The sequence below is a fragment of the Centroberyx affinis genome, unplaced genomic scaffold (genome assembly GCF_046629955.1).
Source record: "Centroberyx affinis isolate AG114_WGS23_722 - 3 ecotype Tasmania unplaced genomic scaffold, CSIRO-AGI_Caff_v1 ptg002868l_1, whole genome shotgun sequence".
Classification (NCBI taxonomy): domain Eukaryota; kingdom Metazoa; phylum Chordata; class Actinopteri; order Beryciformes; family Berycidae; genus Centroberyx; species Centroberyx affinis.
Genome location: NW_027281002.1, coordinates 1 through 19,582, shown reverse-complemented (window position 1 = coordinate 19,582; position 19,582 = coordinate 1). Strand labels below are relative to the sequence as shown.

Genomic DNA, 19,582 nt, shown 5'->3' with positions numbered 1-19,582 from the left:
GGTACGCGCGTAAAGGAATGCGCCTGTGCCAGTTTTGATGTTTCAGAGATAGAGGGAGAGCGCGTTTTGTTAGAAGCCTCTGACATGGGAAGACCCCCTGCGAGGCGATACTCTCCACCTCCATTATTATTCCAAAGGACATCTTCATGCCCTGTCAATCCAACAGGCCCGTGAGATTTCCAATGAGTGAATATATTAGAAATGGTGGGTTTGGAGAGAGCAGGGCCAGTGTTAATAAAATGACGGGGGCGGCTGGGAGTCCTGGAGGTAATGACAAACCGTCCTTCAAAAGCCCCATGTCGCAAACATCCGCCCTGCCGAAGTGTCCTTGAGGAGGACACTGAATCCCTGCCAGCTGGAGAGTGATAGGAAAGTTGGGGAGAGGATGGCAACAAATGTCAAGAGCCAGCCCCAGTCAGCCCACTGTGCCACCAGGACAGCCAACATGATGTTATGATAACAGATGTGACTGACATGAGGCAGCCGCACCACTGTGACTTCACATGGGCTTAAAGGACCCATTAGGTTTTTTTTATCAGGAATATTTTTCCGCAGGTTGGAATGGACTCTAAACCGCATTTTTGGTCACTTAAAACGTTTAGATCTATACAGATGATTTTCCTTCAGGTGAGGTGACACTTTCCATTATATAGGATGGCATCTTACAGTAAATGGGTAAGGGAAACCCTGGTGTCCATACACTGACCCATCAGTAATGTGGCTGCGCCCCCTACTGGTGAGGTGACAGAAGTTTCATATTGATGCTTGCCTCTCCATAACGTCCAGAGTTTCCCTACAGCAGGATGCCTCATATCACTTACCTCTGACCTTGTCCTGACGCCCAGGCTCATTAAAACAAACTAATATCTGGAAACCCACCAGACTCAGTGATACACTGATTGACTGACTGATACACAGTCTGAGAAATGTTGGCCTAAATGCACATTGCCAGAATTCTTGACTGCCAACAACCATAAAATTCTACCATATAGATTTAAGTTGAGCATTTTTTTCAATATTCAGATATTTTTAAATCTTAAAAGCAAGTTAGAGTGTTGTTGATAAAGACTTTAGGTAATGTATAACATTCCCACTTATTTGGATTGAATGAATAGCAAGTAAGTGGGCTGCTTAAAATAACATCTAAACAAACTTAAATGTTTCTTTGTGTACGACAAAGCCTCACATCAAGGACCTTGCTGGGGTCCCATCCAGCAACGGACCCTTCAATCACCCCGTCCTTTCTCCTCTTTCTCCCCATACATGAATAGAGGATATTTTTAAGCATGGGGGATCTGGATTTATAATTAGAATAATCTGAATTTATATTTATAGTAATACCTGTAACATATTCATACTTGGAGCAGGCAAGGGATACACAGTCTGTGCCCTCTGAGTTTCCCTATGGTCCTGTTTTTTTTTTTTTTTTTTTAGTTTAAATATATATAGTCTTTTACTCAGAGATATGAATCTATGACTTGGCTGACTACTGCTAATGTATAATAATTAACAATAGAATTTTTCTTATACTGAACAATATGGTATCCATGTTTTGTAGATTGTATAGCCTATACATGTATTAGTTAATTAGCATCAAATTAGGTAATTAGATGGATAAAAAACAATGGCTGCTCTTGACGTTAACTCACACTTATGCAAATATTATGACAGATATAAGGACATTATATTATATATAATATTTTCAGTGTATCAGTCATAATTATACCCAGCAGTGTAATCAAGTGGATGTGCAGGCGTACAGTCTATAAGCCTGGCTCCCTCGCATGCCCACCTCCTAAAATACCAGTACACAATAAATCATTACTACTGAACTGTACCAAAAAGGGGGATTAGCCTATTTATTTTGAGAAACAGAGCAAAAGACACATTCTAAGAATAAGCCTTTTGGTTTAATGAGGCGTAGGAACCACAACTGATTTTTACTTTTATATGGAAATGAGCTAGCAGACGAAACGTACATTCTTTGTTGTGGTAACGGCCTTCAAAACAAACAAACACAGAGAATACAGTCTTATTAAAAGTGGCGGTATTTAAAGGTTGTTAATTAATCTTTTTCTTTTTAATCCTCATTCAATCCAGCAGGTTGGTTAAGAGCACACTCTTTATTTACAGCCTGGGGGGGGGGGGGGGGGGGGTCACACACACAAACACACTCTCACACATGGGTCTTGTATTGTTGCTCAATAGCACTTCAACACTAGCTGTTGCAAGAGGAGAAGCACTTCTTGCCCACTTCCCCCACCCAGATTTTCCCAGCTGATCTGGGGATTTTTCAACTAGTGACCTTACAATTACAAGCTTATTTCTCAAACCATTAGACTTTGTTTACATTAGGATCATTAGGATGTGTTTTTTTGCATTAGGATGTTTTTTTTCTTAACACATGGAATTGTCAGGTTAACAGATAAACGCTGTGACCCAATTTCTCTCTGCTTACCAAAAAGAGACTGCAGAACTTTATCCTTTATCCCTTCCATCTTTCTGTCACGTTCCCTCTCAACTCCTTTTAGTCCCTCCCTCCTTCCCTCTATCACTCTTTCATTTTCCTCCATCATCCCTCTCTTCCCCCTTTCATTCATCCTCCTTTCTCTAATTCCCTCCTAGCCTTGCTTTCTTGCCCTGCCTCTCTACCTCCTTCCTTCCTTCTTTCCTTGCTTTCGACCCTTCTGCTTGCATTCAATTCTACATCCATCCTTTCTTGCTTTTTTCCTTCCCCCTGTTCCTGAACACATTTCACCTTTCCTATGCGTGAGCATCAAGTGCACCAAGACAAATTTCTTGTATGTTCTGTGAATGCATTAAATGAATGCACTTACTGGAAGTTGCATACATGCATCTGCTAAATGCATGGAATGTAAATTAAACTGCAGAACGTTCCTTCCATTCTTCCTATCCTCCATCTTTTCCCTTCCCTTTTCCTTAGTTTCTTCCTTCTATAAGCATATGATGCATGATTTATAATTTCCATAAATTTGCTTACAAATATTAGGTGCATTCCTAGGCTAAATCCCTGTACATTCTGGTACATTAAACACACGTACAGTAAACAAACACATGTACATTGCTTGTATAAACACACATTATTTAGTAAATCATCTGTGGGTTGATAAGCAGCAACTTGAGTTGAATAAGAACGTAATGCATCAATAAATTTCTGTCAGCACTGGAAATAAAGATACATGAAACACATAAATCGATAGTTTCTAAATCTTTAATGTTCAAACCAAATGAAAAGAGAGGAACACGTGTTTGTCCAAGATTATGTCTTGACCCAATGGTATGTAAAGTAAGATTATAAGAATCCACAGTGTTTAGGATGTCTGCAGCAAAATTTTATCAGACAACAAACAAATTAATGTTAAAATCAACAAATGTTACAATTCTGTCAGTTAGGAATAAAGAGAGACAGCATGTCAGAAATTGGTAGGAAAATAATCATGAGTCCAGGACACTAAGATAAATTAAGTGGGCTGTTGTAGATATAGTCACCACAGGTATCGGGGTTGCATGTAGGTAAGAAAAGGTTGGGAGGCTGGTTACATTGGGTAAAACTGTTACAGAAGTTTTAAACCAGACATCAGTGAGCAGAAAAAATAAGAAAAATATTGAAGGTAATAAAACCACTTAAAATAAAAGTGTTGAGGGATCTACCATTTAATAAACAAATCATACTGTATATATGTGGTGTTGGAAGTGACAGATTTCTTGCATCAACTGTAATGCTACTTCATGTCTTATAAGGGGAAGTTGTGTGATAGAAACCTGTTGTGAAGCAGTCCAAGTACCTTGAGCAATCATATACCTTGAGCATAAAGTCAAAAGTTGTGTCCAAGACAAATGTAAGTTTAACAGATAATCTACACTGGAGGAAGAAAAGGTGACACTATCTCCCAAACGCTGTCTGTGAGTGGAACGTTTCTTGAGACTCCTTGTACACCCTCCCTCACATCCCTGATTTCTCCCTTCCCACTTCTGTCCTCTTCTTATTCCCTCTATATCTCTCTCCATATATCCCTCCCTCTCTCCATAATGTACTATTTCACATTTATCCCTCTCTCCATCTCTCCCGATGCTCTTGCTCTTCACCATTCACCACTCCCATCACTACCATAATCCTCCCATCTATCATCAACATAAACAGGGAACACATTCAATTCATTCAGCTGTTCAGATGGATCTGGAGCAAAAGCTGCAGGCAGCTTCTCCAGATCTTCCTTAATCAGCTCTATGTCTTTAAGCAGAGTCGTCATCTCTTTAGTGAGTGTCTCCTCCAGCTGAGCCACAGCTCTCCTCACCGTCTCCACACACAGATGACTGCGGACACTGATGCCAGACCAGTTGTTGGTGTGTGGAGAGGAGGAGCAGGATGGGAAGCTCTGGAGGAGGTGGAGGTGGTCTTCAGTGTGTGAGAGACGCTCCAGCTCAGTGCTTCTCCTCTGCAGCTCACTGATTTCCTGCTCCAGCTCTTTGATGAACCCTTCAGCCTGTTTCTCTGCTGCTCTCTGCTTCTCTTCAATCACCTCAATCAGCTCAGCCTGGTTTCTTTGAATGGAGGCCACCAGAGCAGTGAAGACCTCAACACTCTTAGCTATTGCTTCCTCTGTGTCTTTCTTACTGAGCTGCACTGACGCTTTCATCTCCTGAAGCTTCTGTTGTCGTTCTTGTATCATCTCCTGTACTTCTGCCTTCTTCTTCCCCAGCTGAGCCTTCTTCTCTTCATACTCTTCCTCCAAAGGGACTGTATCATGAGTCTTATGTTCTGTACACATGACACAAACACATATCTGGTCATTCCTGCAGAAAAGATCTAAAAACTTGTCATGTTTCTTACACATCCTGTCCTCCAGGTTCTCCACAGGATCGATCAGCTTGTGTCTCTTCCAGGCTGCGACTCTCTGATGAGGCTCTAGGTGAGTCTCACAATAAGAGGCCAAACACACCAGGCAGGACTTAAAGGCCTTACGCTTGGTGCCAGAGCAGAAGTCACAGGGAACCTCCACTGGCTTGGCAGCTTCTTGTGTGTGGCTTTCACTGCTGGCAGCTTTCACATCAACAGACTTCCTGAACTGAGCTGCCATTTCAGAGATCAAAGTATTGACAAAGAAATCTGGTCTGTTGGCAAAAGACTTTTTACACATTGGACAATGGCACTGGTCATTGTTGTCCCAATATCTGGTGATACAGGCTTTACAGAAGTTGTGTCCACATGGAGTAGAGACAGGCTCAGTGAAAACATCCAGACAGATAGAGCATAGGAACTGCTCTTCAGACAGGAGACTGATGGCTGAGGCCATTTCTAGAGGAGAGGAGAGGAGAGGAGAGGAGAGGAGACAAGGAGGGGAGGAGAGTCTTTAATATGTCATTGATCGTTCCATCAGTAGAGTGTCTTTTGCAATCCTCACATACGTATAGATATTCCTACTAATAAAGCACAACTGATATTACTTGAGCGTGTATTTGGTTTATTATAACCACTTTTTTCTGATTGAAACTAAGCCATTTTGCCAGCATTACAGTAAACAATCAGTAACAAAAATGGTAACTGTGATTCATTACAGTTACTAAGAAAAACAGCAATCAAATTACAGATGCATTTTAGAAATAGTTAATCAGTTCATTACTAGAAACAGGTTGAGAATGAGAATACAAATACGATTTTACATCTGAAATCATGGATGTTGACGATGGTGACACTGTTACAGAGACCTAAATTATTCACTTCATTCTAAACTCATTTTAATACTGTGGCTAAGAATGTTAGCTGAATGCTTAACAAATAGTATATTAAAGACAAAATTATGAACAAAATCATGATGCATAATTGATTACAGTGAGTAAGCTGTTCACACTGCATGAAATGTTGTTAACATGAGACAGTAAATTTATAACATGTAATAGCTATAACATCCAGCACATCAGAAATCTATGAACAGAATATGAAGTTAAACTTCACCTGTATATGGATGCTGTCTCTGCTCTCTCTTTTTGTGTGAAACCTCAAAACAAAACAGTCGTTTGCTGTAGAGCAAAATAACTTTCAGTTTCATTTCAGCGAAAAAAGACTGAGATGTCCCTCCCCTTCAAGTTAACCCTTTAATAGCTGAGTGTTTGCTAACCAGTAAGAACTTATCAATTTTAAATAACAACTTGATTCAAAGACGGATTTCCCTTTAATGTTTGAGGCAGAGAAGAATGTTGGTTGGTTTTTTTAGGGGAGTGTTGCACATCAGTTTTTCACAGGTGAAAGAATCAGAGTTGAATCACACTGGGACTCAAACAGTAGAAGTGAGAAGTAGGAAGTAATAAAACATGTATTCAGCCTCCTAATGTGCTTACACCAATTGGTGCAACTTACTGTATATCACACTACTGACCATGCTCATGCATTAATTGTATGATTGGTGCACTGACATTTTTGTTTTTTAACAGGGTCCTCTCTCCACATAAAGGAAAAAAGACATTTTCCCTGGTTGTGTGCGAAGTAAACATGACGCAGGGAAGGGAAGAGCTACTGTATCACAACCTGGGAAATAATAATAAGTAATGATACTCAAAAGGGTGTCATGTATAATGATATGTCCGACACTATGAATAGGTCAAGTTTATTTATATAGCACAATTCGTACACAGGGCAACTCAAAGTGCTTTACATGAGTAAAAGAGAGAAGTAAAAACAGAGATGGATAAGATAGAAGTAAATAAGTAAAAGTAAGAAAATTAAAAACAAAAGAGTTTCTGAACACTGAAAGTTAGAGTAAGGGCAAAAATCAGTAAAATCAGTAAGAGTGTTACAGTATAAAAATCAAAGTTCTGTCGATACAAGTAAATACATACATAAACCATAAAATAGGCGATTTTTCTACATAAAAACAGAATAATAATCTTGCTCTCAGACCCTTGACGCTCTCGCTTCGTGTCACGAGAGCTTCTGGGTTTCTCAGATTAATGACATGGCAACACAGCAGAAACAAATGCATCCCAGTGTAGACAGCAGCTCGCTGTGAGCCATATACAGTGAGTGTGTATTTGTGTGTGTGTGTGTGTGTTACTGAGGTAAAGACAAATCTCTCAAATGGAAGAGAAAGTTTGCTCAAAGACAAGTCCCCTTTCCCTTTTCTTCTCTCCCTCCCTCCTTCTTTCACTCCTTCCACCTTTTCCTCCATCCATCCATCCCTCCATTCATTCTCCATCTTTAAATTTTCTCCTAATCTTGCGTTCTTTTGCTTTCTTTCCCTGCCTCCCTACCTCTTTCCTTCCTTTTTTCCTTGCTTTCAACCCTTCTGCCTGCATTCAATTCTTCATACATCCTTCCATACTTTTTTCCTTCCTTCTAACCCTGTTCCTGAACAGAGGGAAGGAATGTATTTCATACACTTTGCACATTTCACCTTTCACAGGAATGAGCATGAAGTGCACCAAGCCAAATTTCTTGTATGTTTTGTGAATGCATTAAATTAATGCGCTTACTGGAAGCTGCATACACACATCTGCTGAACGTCTGAAATGTAAATGAAACTGCTGAAGGTTACTGTGACTCTGATTTTGACAGAAAATCTGTCATGCAGAGGATTGGCAAACTTTCATTCAAAATCAGTTCAGTCCAAGTAGTAAGGTTTCTAGAAAACTGTTATATGACTGTAAGCACAATTGTTTTGCTTTCATAATCTTTTTAATGGATGCGGGATACGACTTATGTCATATACTTTACACTATCCATGTTATTCAGGCATCCAACACACACACACACACACACACACACACACACACACAAAATGCAGTATGGGCTTGACATGTAACCTCTACGGAGTGCATTCAATAATTTTAAAACAAAGCAAAAGCTATATCACCTCTATGACACTTAAAAGATGTTTGCAAAATTCCACAAAGTGTGTCAGTTTCAGCTAACAAAACTGGACTTCAACCCAGGTCCTAAGGTTTAAAGACAGTCTCTAATCACAAGGCCATCCTGCCACCTTAGTGAAACCTGCTGGAGATCTAGTGGAGTGACATTGATGATAAAGGGAATTTGCTTCAGACATTTCCTCTGCATTTTTACCCATTTGTGCTAAAAATCAAATTAGATCCTTCAGGATTTCAAAGAAGCTCTAATTTCCATGTCTTGAATTATATTCAGCCTCTCTAAGTTTCCTCTTCACAATGAGTCTGATCACTGAGCCAGTGGCCTTGGAAACTGTATTTCTCCTAGTTTTAGCAGGTGACCATGAGGCTAAGAAAGCTATACGCAGAGACTGTTGAAACTATTCAGTAAATCATCTGTGTTGATAAGCAGCAACATGAGTTGAATAAGAACAGTACGCATCAGTAAATTTCTGTCATCACTGGAAATAAAGATACACGAAACACATACGTCCATAATTTCTAAATCTTTAATGTTCAAACAAAATGAAAGGAGAGGATCAAGTGTTAAAAGAATCAACAATGTTAAAGAAGTGCAGAGCAAGACTTAATCAGACAACAAACATGAATGTCAAAACCAACAAAATTTACAATTCTGTCATAGTTAGGAATGAAGAGAGGCAGCACATCAGAATCTGTATTAAAATAATCATGAGGCCAGTACACTAAGATAAATGAAGTGTGCTGTTGTGCTGAAAACAAGACATTTAAATGAGATATAGTCACCACAGGTAGGCTATGAGGGTTACACTCAATGATATCCTTGTAAAACAGCTAACCAACCTCCACAGCCTGATGGCCTAGATTTGTGTAGGTAAGAAAAGGTTGGGAGGCAGGTTACGATGAGTAAAACTGATACAGAAGGTTTCAACCAGATATCAGATATCAGTAGAAAATGTGTAAATTATTGGAGGTCATAAGGCCCCATTCAAATAAAAGTGTTGAGAAACCAAGTCTGACATATGTGGTGTTGAAAGTGACACATTCTTTCTTTACATCAACTGTACTGCTACTTCATGTCTTACATGGGGAAGCTGTGTGATAGAAACCGGGTTTATTTAGAAGCAGTCAAAGCACCTTGGGCATAAAATTAAAAGTTGTGCCCAAGGCAAATGTAAGTTTAACAGATAATCTACACTGTCAATGTCAACAGATTTACATGTTTAACACAAGATGTATGACAACATTGGAGTTACATACAGAGGATTAAAAACTGTGTGATCAGTTAGTCTATGTTCTATCTTATTTCATACAAAATATGTATGTATTTACACTTAATATACAGAAAGAGACTATTAACAAGTCACAACACAATGTTGTTGCTGGTAAAATTTGTATGCGATACTAAAGTATTTTATCCCACATCATCAAGGCAATCAAGATTACTTAAAAAAAATACATATGGAACAGATTACTGAATACCTGTCTAATTTTGGAATCAGTAACAATCCATTTTGCTGCTCTAAACAAATGGTGAATTCTTGGTGTGTTTTTTTGTTTGTATTTTTAGATTAGTTTTCCTCCAAAATATACAGAACAGTAAATTGAACAGAAAATGTAAATATAATTTGAATAGTTGGCCAGTTATTTCCAGGTTTTTGTTGACAGATTACTGTAATCTTATAAAATGTGATCGATTACTTTGAAAATATACAATGAAATTGTGCTGATTCAAAATGAACTCATTCTGTGTGTTTGACAGGAGTGATGATCAGAGGTGCAGAGTTTTCTTCATCATCATCATCATAACTGGGGCTAAATAATGGATAGATCTTCTCAGTGAAGGTGCAGCCAGTGAAAGAGTAGATCAGAGTCTTGGCCTCCACATCATAGAAGGACACAAGTCCCTCCTCATAATCTACAAACACCCCGACCTTCTTAACCTTATGTCTCAGAGAGAGGGGAACCCTGGTATTATCTCGAGCCTTGTAGTGATTTCCATCTCTTAGCAATAAAATCCAGTGTCCTTTCTTGGGGCTGTATGAGATATTTCCCTTCCTGTTGATTGACTCTCTAACTACTCCTAAATCCCATTCATGCCCTTTTACCTGAACCTCAAAGTAGAATCTCCCTGAAGAGAAACCTTCTTTTCCCAGGACATCGATATGTTCATCAAACCTCTCTGGTTTGTCAGGGAGATTCTGAAGTGTGTCTCCACATCTCACCTGTTTCCCATCCTCAGACAGGATGAGTTCAGGGTGTGCTGTATTAGAGTCAAGAGTCACATCCACTGCATACAGCTGCTGGATCCTCTTCAGCCTAACATCTTCTGGCAGCTTCTCCAGATCTTCCTTAATCAGCTCTATGTCTTTAAGCAGAGTCATCATTTCTTTAGTGAGTGTCTCCTCCAGCTGAGCCACAGCTCTCCTCACCGTCTCCACACACAGATGACTGCGGACACTGATGCCAGACCAGTTGTAGGTGTGTGGAGAGGAGGAGCAGGATGGGAAGCTCTGGAGGAGATGGAGGTGGTCTTCAGTGTGTGAGAGACGCTCCAGCTCAGTGCTTCTCCTCTGGAGCTCACTGATTTCCTGCTCCAGCTCTTTGATGAACCCTTCAGCCTGTTTCTCTGCTGCTCTCTGCTTCTCTTCAATCACCTCAATCAGCTCAGCCTGGTTTCTTTGAATGGAGGCCACCAGAGCAGTGAAGACCTCAACACTCTTAGCTATTGCTTCCTCTGTGTCTTTCTTGTTGAGCTGCACTGACGCTTTCATCTCCTGAAGCTTCTGTTGTCGTTCTTGTATCATCTCCTGTACTTCTGCCTTCTTCTTCCCCAACTGAGCCTTCTTCTCTTCATACTCTTCCTCTAAAGGGACTGTATCATGAGTCTTATGTTCTGTACACATGACACAAACACATATCTGGTCACTCCTGCAGAAAAGATCTAAAAACTTGTCATGTTTCTTACACATCCTATCCTCCAGGTTCTCCACAGGATCGATCAGCTTGTGTCTCTTCAGGGCTGCAACTCTCTGATGAGGCTCTAGGTGAGTCTCACAATAAGAGGCCAAACACACCAGGCAGGACTTCAAGGCCTTGAGCTTGGTGCCAGAGCAGAAGTCACAGGGAACCTCCACTGGCTTGGCAGCTTCTTGTGTGTGGCTTTCACTGCTGGCAGCTTTCACATCAACAGACTTCCTGAACTGAGCTGCCATTTCAGAGATCAAAGTATTGACAAAGAAATCTGGTCTGTTGGCAAAAGACTTTTTACACATTGGACAATGGCACTGGTCATTGTTGTCCCAATATTTGGTGATACAGGCTTTACAGAAGTTGTGTCCACATGGAGTAGAGACAGGCTCAGTGAAAACATCCAGACAGATAGAGCAGAGGAACTGCTCTTCAGACAGGAGACTGATGGCTGAGGCCATTTCTAGAGGAGAGGAGAGAGGAGAGTCTTTAATATGTCATTGATCATTCCATCAGTTCAGTGTCTTTTGCAATCCTCACATATAGATATTCCTACAAATAAAGCACAACTGATATTATTTGAGAGTATTTTGTTATTATAACCACTTTTTCTGATTGAAACTAAGCCATTTTGCCAGCATTACTGTAATCTGATTACAAAAATGGTAAGTGTGATTCATTACAGTTGCTAACAAAAACAGCAATCAAATTTGCATTTTAGAAATAGTCAATTAGTTGATTACTATAAACAGGTTGAGAATGAGAATACAAATTTACACCATCTGAAATCATGATTGTTGTCGTTGGCAACATTATTACAGAGACCTAAATTAATCGCTTCATTCTAAACTCATTTTAATACTGTGGCTAATAATGTTAGCTGATTGTTTAACAAATAGTATATTAAAGACAAAATTATGAACAAAATCATGATGCATAATTAATTACAGTGAGTAAGCTGTTCACACTGCATGAAATGTTGTTAACATGAGACAGTAGATATATGTAATAGCTCTAAACATCCAGCACATCAGAAATCTATGAACAGAATATGAAGTTAAACTTCACCTGTATATGGATGCTGTCTCTGCTCTCTCTTTTTGTGTGAAACTTCAAAACAAAACAGTCGTTTGCTGTAGAGCAAAATAACTTTCAGTTTCATTTCAGTGAAAAAAGACTGAGATGTCCCTCCCCTTCAAGTTAACCCTTTAATAGCTGAGTGTTTGCTAACCAGTAAGAACTTATCAACTTTAAATAACAACTTGATTCAAAGACGGATTTCCCTTTAATGTTTGATGCAGAGAAGAATGTTGGTTGGGTTTTTTTAGGGGAGTGTTGCACATGAGTTTTTCACAGGTGAAAGAATCAGAGTTGAATCACACTGGGACTCAAACAGTAGAAGTGAGAAGTAGGAAGTAATAAAAAATGTATTCAGCCTCCTAATGTGCTTACACCAATTGGTGCAACTTACTGTATATCACACTACTGACCATGCCCATGCATTAATTGTATGATTGGTGCACTGACATTTTTGTTTTTTAACAGGGTCCTCTCTCCACATAAAGGAAAAAAGACATTTTCCCTGGTTGTGTGCGAAGTAAACATGATGCAGGGAAGGGAAGAGCTACTGTATCACAACCTGGGAAATAATAATAAGTAATGATACTCAAAAGGGTGTCATGTATAATGATAGGTCCGACACTATGAATAGGTCAAGTTTATTTATATAGCACAATTCGTACACGGGGCAACTCAAAGTGCTTTACATGAGTAAAAGAGAGAAGTAAAAACAGAGATGGATAAGATAGAAGTAAATAAGTAAAAGTAAGAAAATTAAAAACAAGAAAAGAGTTTCTGAACACTGAAAGTTAGAGTAAGGGCAAAAATCAGTAAAATCAGTAAGAGTGTTACAGTATAAAAATCAAAGTTCTGTCGATACAAGTAAATACATACATAAACCATAAAATAGGCGATTTTTCTACATAAAAACAGAATAATAATCTTGCTCTCAGACCCTTGACGCTCTCGCTTCGTGTCACGAGAGCTTCTGGGTTTCTCAGATTAATGACATGGCAACACAGCAGAAACAAATGCATCCCAGTGTAGACAGCAGCTCGCTGTGAGCCATATACAGTGAGTGTGTGTGTGTGTGTGTGTGTGTGCGTGTGTACCCTGGTGTGAACGTGTGTGTGTACATGGCATGCGTACTGATCATCTAGTTTAAACTCATCCTTAAGTGTAGCTAAACAAAATGTCGTTGTGCAAACAGGATGTAACCCATCTACAGGGTCAATGTGAAGGTACAGTGGTATCAGAAGGGTTTACTCTACACATGTGAACTAAAATGTATTGTCAGACACATTGAGATAATAAATGCTGCTCTGATGAGACATACAGGCATATTGCAGAAGTTCAGGAAGGTTTTCATGGCGTTGCTTGAAGGAGGCTGAGACATGATGCAGCAAAGTGCAAACACCACCTCCTCTGTACTTTTGTTATTTGTAGAGCACTTATGAACTTCATGAGTTCATGGCATGTGCCTTTGACTGGTGAGCCACCATGGTATCAGTGTGTTTACCTGATGTGTTGAAGCTGGATGGAGTGGGATTACCACAGTGCTGCTGCACAAGTTTCACTGTAGTGGAGACAGTGACTTTACTCCAATTCACCACTAGAGGGAGCAATCTGCACATCTTTCACACAACCAGCAGCCCGCACCCACAGCTGCACTGCACTGCACTCAGTCAATAGTCAGACCCATGGATGCTGAGAGTCAGGGTTTGTATAAACTTTCATGGAGGAAAACGTTCATTTTTATATGACTGTAGGCACATTCCTCCCATGGTCTTGCTTTCATCATTATAACCCCTTTTAAATTGATGCTTGATATGACTTATGTCATATATACTTTACACAACCCATGTTATTCAGGCTAACAACATGAATTCAACATTTAAACTGCAAAACATATAGTTCCTTCTATTCTTCCTACATTCTATCTTTCTTCTTTTTTTCCCCTCTTCCTTCATTTTTTCCTTCTATAAGCAAATCATGCATGATTTCAGTTGTTCAGTTTTTCTGAGCCTAAACAAAAATATTGATATATTTCATTAATACTGTTGGAAACTTCTCTTTTCACTTGCCCATCTCCCTACAGGTCAGAGTGTAGGTCAGCTAGAGAACAACTCCCTTGCAGCTTGTAGGGGTGCAGTGTCTTGCTCAAGGATACTAAAGCAGAGCAGATGTACCAACAAAACAGGACTTGAACCCAGGTCCTCTGGTTCAAGGACAGTTTCTCTAATCACTAGGCCATCCTGCCACCTCAGTGCCACCTGCTGGACTTCTAGTGGAGAAACACTGATGATGAAGGGAATTTGCTTCAGACATTTCCTCAGGATTTTTATCCCTTTGTGTCAAAATCTTCTCAATCCAAATTAACGAGAAACTTTTCTCGTTATAACAAGATATGAACTTGATTGTGTCTGAGTCAGGATGAGTTGAGTGAGTCTGATTGTTGCTGTTGAGTTGTCTCATTCCATGAGTCTGAGTCAACTTGATTAAATCGTGTAAACGAGCCATTCTCAATTTCTCTGATGTCCCTAGGCTGTTTTCTCATTAGGCTATAGATCTTTTTCTCATTATAACAACATTTGAAAGTTTCTTGGAATCTCGTTATATCAATTTATCAGGTGACCATGAGGCTAAGAAAGCTAAAGGCAGGGATTGTTGAAATTATTAACATCAGCTTAACAAGAACAGAAGGCATCAGTAAATGTCTGTCAATACTGGAAATAAAGATACATGAAAAACACAAATCCATAGTTTCTAAATCTTTAATGTTCAAACCTACGGAGCCCCTCTGGGGTCACATGGTAGAATGGATTTGTAAGCTGTGAAACTCCAAAAACACAAAGCTAAATCAATTTAACTAATTTCACTATCGTTAAATCTGCCGTTTACGGAGCCCCTCTGGGGTCACATGGTAGAAAAAAAACCTCAATGTGTAAATCCGTGCAAATAGATTTGTAAACTGTGCGCACGGATTTCAAAACCGTGCCCTCGGATTCACAATCCATGCAAACGGATTTGTAAACTGTGCGAACGGAAATGGTTTACAAATCCGTTGGCACAGTTTACAAATCCGTTCGCACGGATTTACACATCAAGTTTTTTTTTCTACCATGTGACCCCAGAGGGGCTCCGTACAAAACAAATGAAAGGAGAGGATCAAGTATTTGTCCAAGATTGTGTCTTGACCCGATGGTGTGTGAAGTAAAATTAAAAGAATCAACAGTGTTTAGGAAGTTCACAGCAAGACTTAATCAGACAACAAACATGAATGTTAAAATCAACAATATTTACAATTGTGTCACAGTTAGGAATGAAGAGAGACAGCATGTCAGAATCTGTAGTAAAATAATCATGAGGCCAGAACACTAAGAAGGTCTGTTGTTTGTGAACTGAAAACAAGACATTTAAAGACATAGATATAGTCACCACAGGTATGGGGGTTACACCCAATGATATCCTTGTAAAACAGCTAATCAACCTCCAGAGCCTGATGGCCTAGATTTGTGTAAGAAAAGGTTGGGAGGCAGGTTACGATGGGTAAAACTGATACAGAAGGTTTTATCAGTGAGCAGAAAATTGTTAAAATTATTGGAGGTAATAAGGCCCTTTCAAATAATGCATCAACTGTACTGCTAATTCATATCTTACATGGGGAAGCTGTGTGATATAAACCGGTTTTAGATCATCTACACTGTTAATGTCTACAGATGTACATGTTTAACAGGAGATGTATGTCTATGTTTAGAGCAGGAGAAAAACGCTTTATCTGATTAATAACTCACTCATCATTTATTGATCTTTCCAGAGAGAATACGGCAGCCTGTCTTACCGGGGTAGAGTCCATCTCTTAGAAGTTGGTTAGGTTTCCACAAAATAGGTCAGTTATTGATATGTAATCCAAGTCATGGAGAAGTAGTCCTTTAACTAGCCTTTAATTAACTAGTCTGTGAGTGGGACTTTTCTTGACACCCTCTCTCCCATCCCTGGTTTCTCCCTTCCTTCCTCTGTCCTCTTCTTATTCCCTCTATACCTCACTCCTTCCAAATTTATAATAAGTAACAATCCATTGTGCTATTCTAAACAAATTGTGCAGACTTGGTATTTTCTTGTATTATTGGATTAGTTTTCCTACAAAATTTATAGAATGGTAAATTGAACAGATAATGTAAAGATACATTTTGAATAGTTTGCCAGTTATTTCCAGTGGTATTTTTCAGTCAGATCACTGTAATCATGTAAAATGCAATAGATTACTTTCCAAACCTGCATTTGAAAAGATACCATATTTTGCCGGTTCAAACTGAACTCATGCTGTGTGTTTGACAGGAGTGATCATCAGAGGGGCAGCTTTATCATAACTGGGGCTGAAGAATGGATAGATCTTCTCCTTGAAGGTGCAGCCAGTGAAAGAGTAGATCAGAGTCTCGGCCTCCACATCATAGAAGGACACCAGTCCCTCCTCATAATCTACAAACACCCCGACCTTCTCAGGCTTCTCTTTCAGGGAGATGTTAACACAGCAATTATCTCGAGCCTTGCAGTCATTTCCACCTCTCAGCCATATAACCCAGGTCCCTTTCTCTGGCTTGTATGAGATGTATCCCTTCCTGTTGATTGACTCTCTAACTACTCCTAAATCCCATTCATCCCCTTTTACCTGAACCTCGAAGTAGAATCTCCCTGCAGAGAAACCTTCTTTTCCCAGGACATCGATATGTTCATCAAACCTCTCTGGGTTGTCAGGGAGATTCTTACATCTGTCTCCACATCTCACTTGTTTCCAATGCTTAGACAGTATGAGTTGAGGATGTGCTGTATTAGGGTCAAGGGTCACATCCACTGCATACAGCTGCTGGATCCTCTTCAGCCTAACGTCTTCTGGCAGCTTCTCCAGATCTTCCTTAATCAGCTCTATGTCTTTAAGCAGAGTCATCATTTCTTTAGTGAGTGTCTCCTCCAGCTGAGCCACAGCTCTCCTCACCGTCTCCACACACAGATGACTGCGGACACTGATGCCAGACCAGTTGTAGGTGTGTGGAGAGGAGGAGCAGGATGGGAAGCTCTGGAGGAGATGGAGGTGGTCTTCAGTGTGTGAGAGACGCTCCAGCTCAGTGCTTCTCCTCTGGAGCTCACTGATTTCCTGCTCCAGCTCTTTGATGAACCCTTCAGCCTGTTTCTCTGCTGCTCTCTGCTTCTCTTCAATCACCTCAATCAGCTCAGCCTGGTTTCTTTGAATGGAGGCCACCAGAGCAGTGAAGACCTCAACACTCTTAGCTATTGCTTCCTCTGTGTCTTTCTTGTTGAGCTGCACTGACGCTTTCATCTCCTGAAGCTTCTGTTGTCGTTCTTGTATCATCTCCTGTACTTCTGCCTTCTTCTTCCCCAGCTGAGCCTTCTTCTCTTCATACTCTTCCTCTAAAGGGACTGTATCATGAGTCTTATGTTCTGTACACATGACACAAACACATATCTGGTCACTCCTGCAGAAGAGCTCTAAAAACTTGTCATGTTTCTTGCACATCCTGTCCTCCAGGTTCTTCACAGGATCGATCAGCTTGTGTCTCTTCCAGGCTGCAACTCTCTGATGAGGCTCTAGGTGAGTCTCACAATAAGAGGCCAAACACACCAGGCAGGACTTCAAGGCCTTGAGCTTGGTGCCAGAGCAGAAGTCACAGGGAACCTCTCCTGGTTTGACCAGGGACTCAGCTCTACCTATGACATTAAGTTTCTTGAAGTTCTCCACAACATCTCTGAATCCTGTGTTGACTCGAAGCTCAGGTCTTTTGTGGAACTTTTCATTACAAAGTGGACACTGACTCAGCTGCTTGCTCTCCCAGTGCCTGGTGATACAGGACTTACAGAAGTTGTGTCCACATGGAGTAGAGACAGGCTCAGTGAAAACATCCAGACAGATAGAGCACAGGAACTGCTCTTCAGACAGGAGACTGATGGCTGAGGCCATTTCTAGAGAGGAGAGTAGAGGGGAGGAGAGGAGAGGAGAGGAGAGGAGAGGAGAGGAGAGTGTTTAATATGTCATAGGTCATTCAACTAATTCAAAATACTTGCTGTGTTATTAGATATTCCTATGAATAAAGCACAACTGATAGATTAGATAGATTAGATTAAAAAGATTAATAATACAAATAAGACACCATTACACCATCTGAAATTATGCGTGTTGATGATGGTAACACTATTTCAAATACTGTCAGTTGTGGTTGAAAGAAACTGATTTTAGCTGTACTAATTCTTCCAATGGAAAATGGTGATTACAGTTTGTAGCTGGTTAAATTTTGAGTGTAGCGTAACGTCCTCAAGCCTGGCTATATCAATTAGAAAGACCTAATTCATTCCAAATAAGTCATGATGCAAAATTGTAATAGCTCTAAACATCCAGCACATCAGAAATCTAGTGAACACATGAACAGAAAAATGGAGTTAAACTTCACCTCTATATGGATGCTGTCTCTGCTCTCTGTTTTTGTGTGAAACCTAGAAACTAAAAAGCCTTTTTGGTGGGAAGATTTCTGTAGAGCTAGTCAAGGTTCAGTTTCATTTCCGTGAAAAAATGTCCCTCCCCTTCAAGTTAACCCTTTAATAGCTGAGTCTTTGCTAACCAGTAAGAACTTATCAACTTTAAATAACTTGATTCAGAGACTGATTTTTAGGGAAGTGTTGCACCTGAGTTTGTCATAGTTGAAAGAGTTGAATCACACTGGGACTCAAACAGTAGAAGTTGAGACCAGGAAGTAGTGGGAAGCAGTAAAAAAAATTATTCAGCCTCCTCATATGCTTACAGAAATTGGTGCAACATCCTGACCATGGCCATGCACTGATTGTATGATTGGTGCAAAGAAAATGACAAAGTAGACTTGAGTCACCATGTCTACCCTGACTTTTGTTTATCAGGCTCTTCTCTCCTGAAAGGAGAGAGGCCATTCTCCCTAGTTTCGTGTGAAAAAAAACATGATTCAGGGAAGGGAAGAGCTGCTGTATCACAATCTAGGAAATAATAATACTCAAAACATTGTCTTTCAAAGGGTGTATAATAATGATATGCCCGACACTACGAATACTCATATACTAGAGTTTATTAACTCACATTTAAGGCAACAGGTGAAAGCACGTCTTATATTAAGCACAAGATGTAGTCCAGGTAGTGATTTTTTGACATAAAAGCAGAATGTGTGAACACGCCTTTACAGTTGTTGAAAAACTTCACAACCTACAGGTCATTAGAGAACATTACAGTAGAAAGAAATGCATCCCAGTGTAGACAGCAGCTTGTTGCGAGTCAAGTATAGTCTCTCTCTCTCTCTCTCTCTCTCTCTCTCTCTTTTGTTATTTGTAGAGCACTGATGAACTTCATGAATTCATGGCATGTGTCTTAGCCTGCTGAGCCACCATGGTGTCAGTGTGTTTACTCTACCTGACGTGTTGAAGCTGGATGGAGTGGGATGTAACACTCAGTCCTTTACCACAGTGCAAGTTTCACTGTAGTGGAGACAGTGACTTTACTCCAATTCACCACTAGAGGGAGCAATCTGCACATCTTTCACACAACCAGCAGCCCGCACCCACAGCTGCACTTTACTCCGTCAATCTGTGTGTGTGTGTGTGTGTGTGTGTGTGTGTGTGTGTGTGTTTGTGTTGCTATGGTAAA

At 40.1% G+C, this 19,582-nt stretch overlaps 2 protein-coding genes across 2 annotated transcripts; both read right to left on the bottom strand.

Moving 5' to 3' along the window:
• Window positions 1-3,261: 3,261 nt before the first annotated feature.
• On the bottom strand, window positions 3,262-6,061 carry LOC139658299 (E3 ubiquitin/ISG15 ligase TRIM25-like). Its single transcript, XM_071536389.1, has 2 exons — window positions 5,975-6,061; window positions 3,262-5,317 (listed from the first exon to the last, which is right to left on the bottom strand). Exon 2 carries the CDS (start codon window positions 5,313-5,315, stop codon window positions 4,104-4,106), a length of 1,212 nt encoding a protein of 403 aa, XP_071392490.1. The 5' UTR covers window positions 5,316-5,317; window positions 5,975-6,061; the 3' UTR covers window positions 3,262-4,103.
• Window positions 6,062-9,607: 3,546 nt separating this feature from the next.
• Window positions 9,608-18,431, bottom strand: LOC139658293 (uncharacterized). Its single transcript, XM_071536381.1, has 4 exons — window positions 18,369-18,431; window positions 16,279-17,883; window positions 11,917-11,958; window positions 9,608-11,311 (listed from the first exon to the last, which is right to left on the bottom strand). The coding sequence occupies exons 2-4, from the start codon at window positions 17,879-17,881 to the stop codon at window positions 9,621-9,623; spliced, it is 3,336 nt and encodes a 1,111-aa protein (XP_071392482.1). The 5' UTR covers window positions 17,882-17,883; window positions 18,369-18,431; the 3' UTR covers window positions 9,608-9,620.
• Between the last annotated feature and the right edge of the window lie 1,151 nt (window positions 18,432-19,582).

Excerpts from the sequence above, each read along its gene's own strand:
- LOC139658293 (XM_071536381.1), bottom strand. The coding sequence starts at position 17,881 with ATGGCCTCAGCCATCAGTCTCCTGTCTGAAGAGCAGTTCCTGTGCTCT. Across the intron at positions 11,959-16,278 it reads CTATCCATTCTTCAGCCCCA|TTTCACACAAAAAGAGAGAG; the intron begins GTTATGATAAAG and ends TTTGTTTTGAAG. Across the intron at positions 11,312-11,916 it reads GAGACAGCATCCATATACAG|AAATGGCCTCAGCCATCAGT; the intron begins GTGAAGTTTAAC and ends CCTCTCCTCTAG.
- LOC139658299 (XM_071536389.1), bottom strand. The coding sequence starts at position 5,315 with ATGGCCTCAGCCATCAGTCTCCTGTCTGAAGAGCAGTTCCTATGCTCT.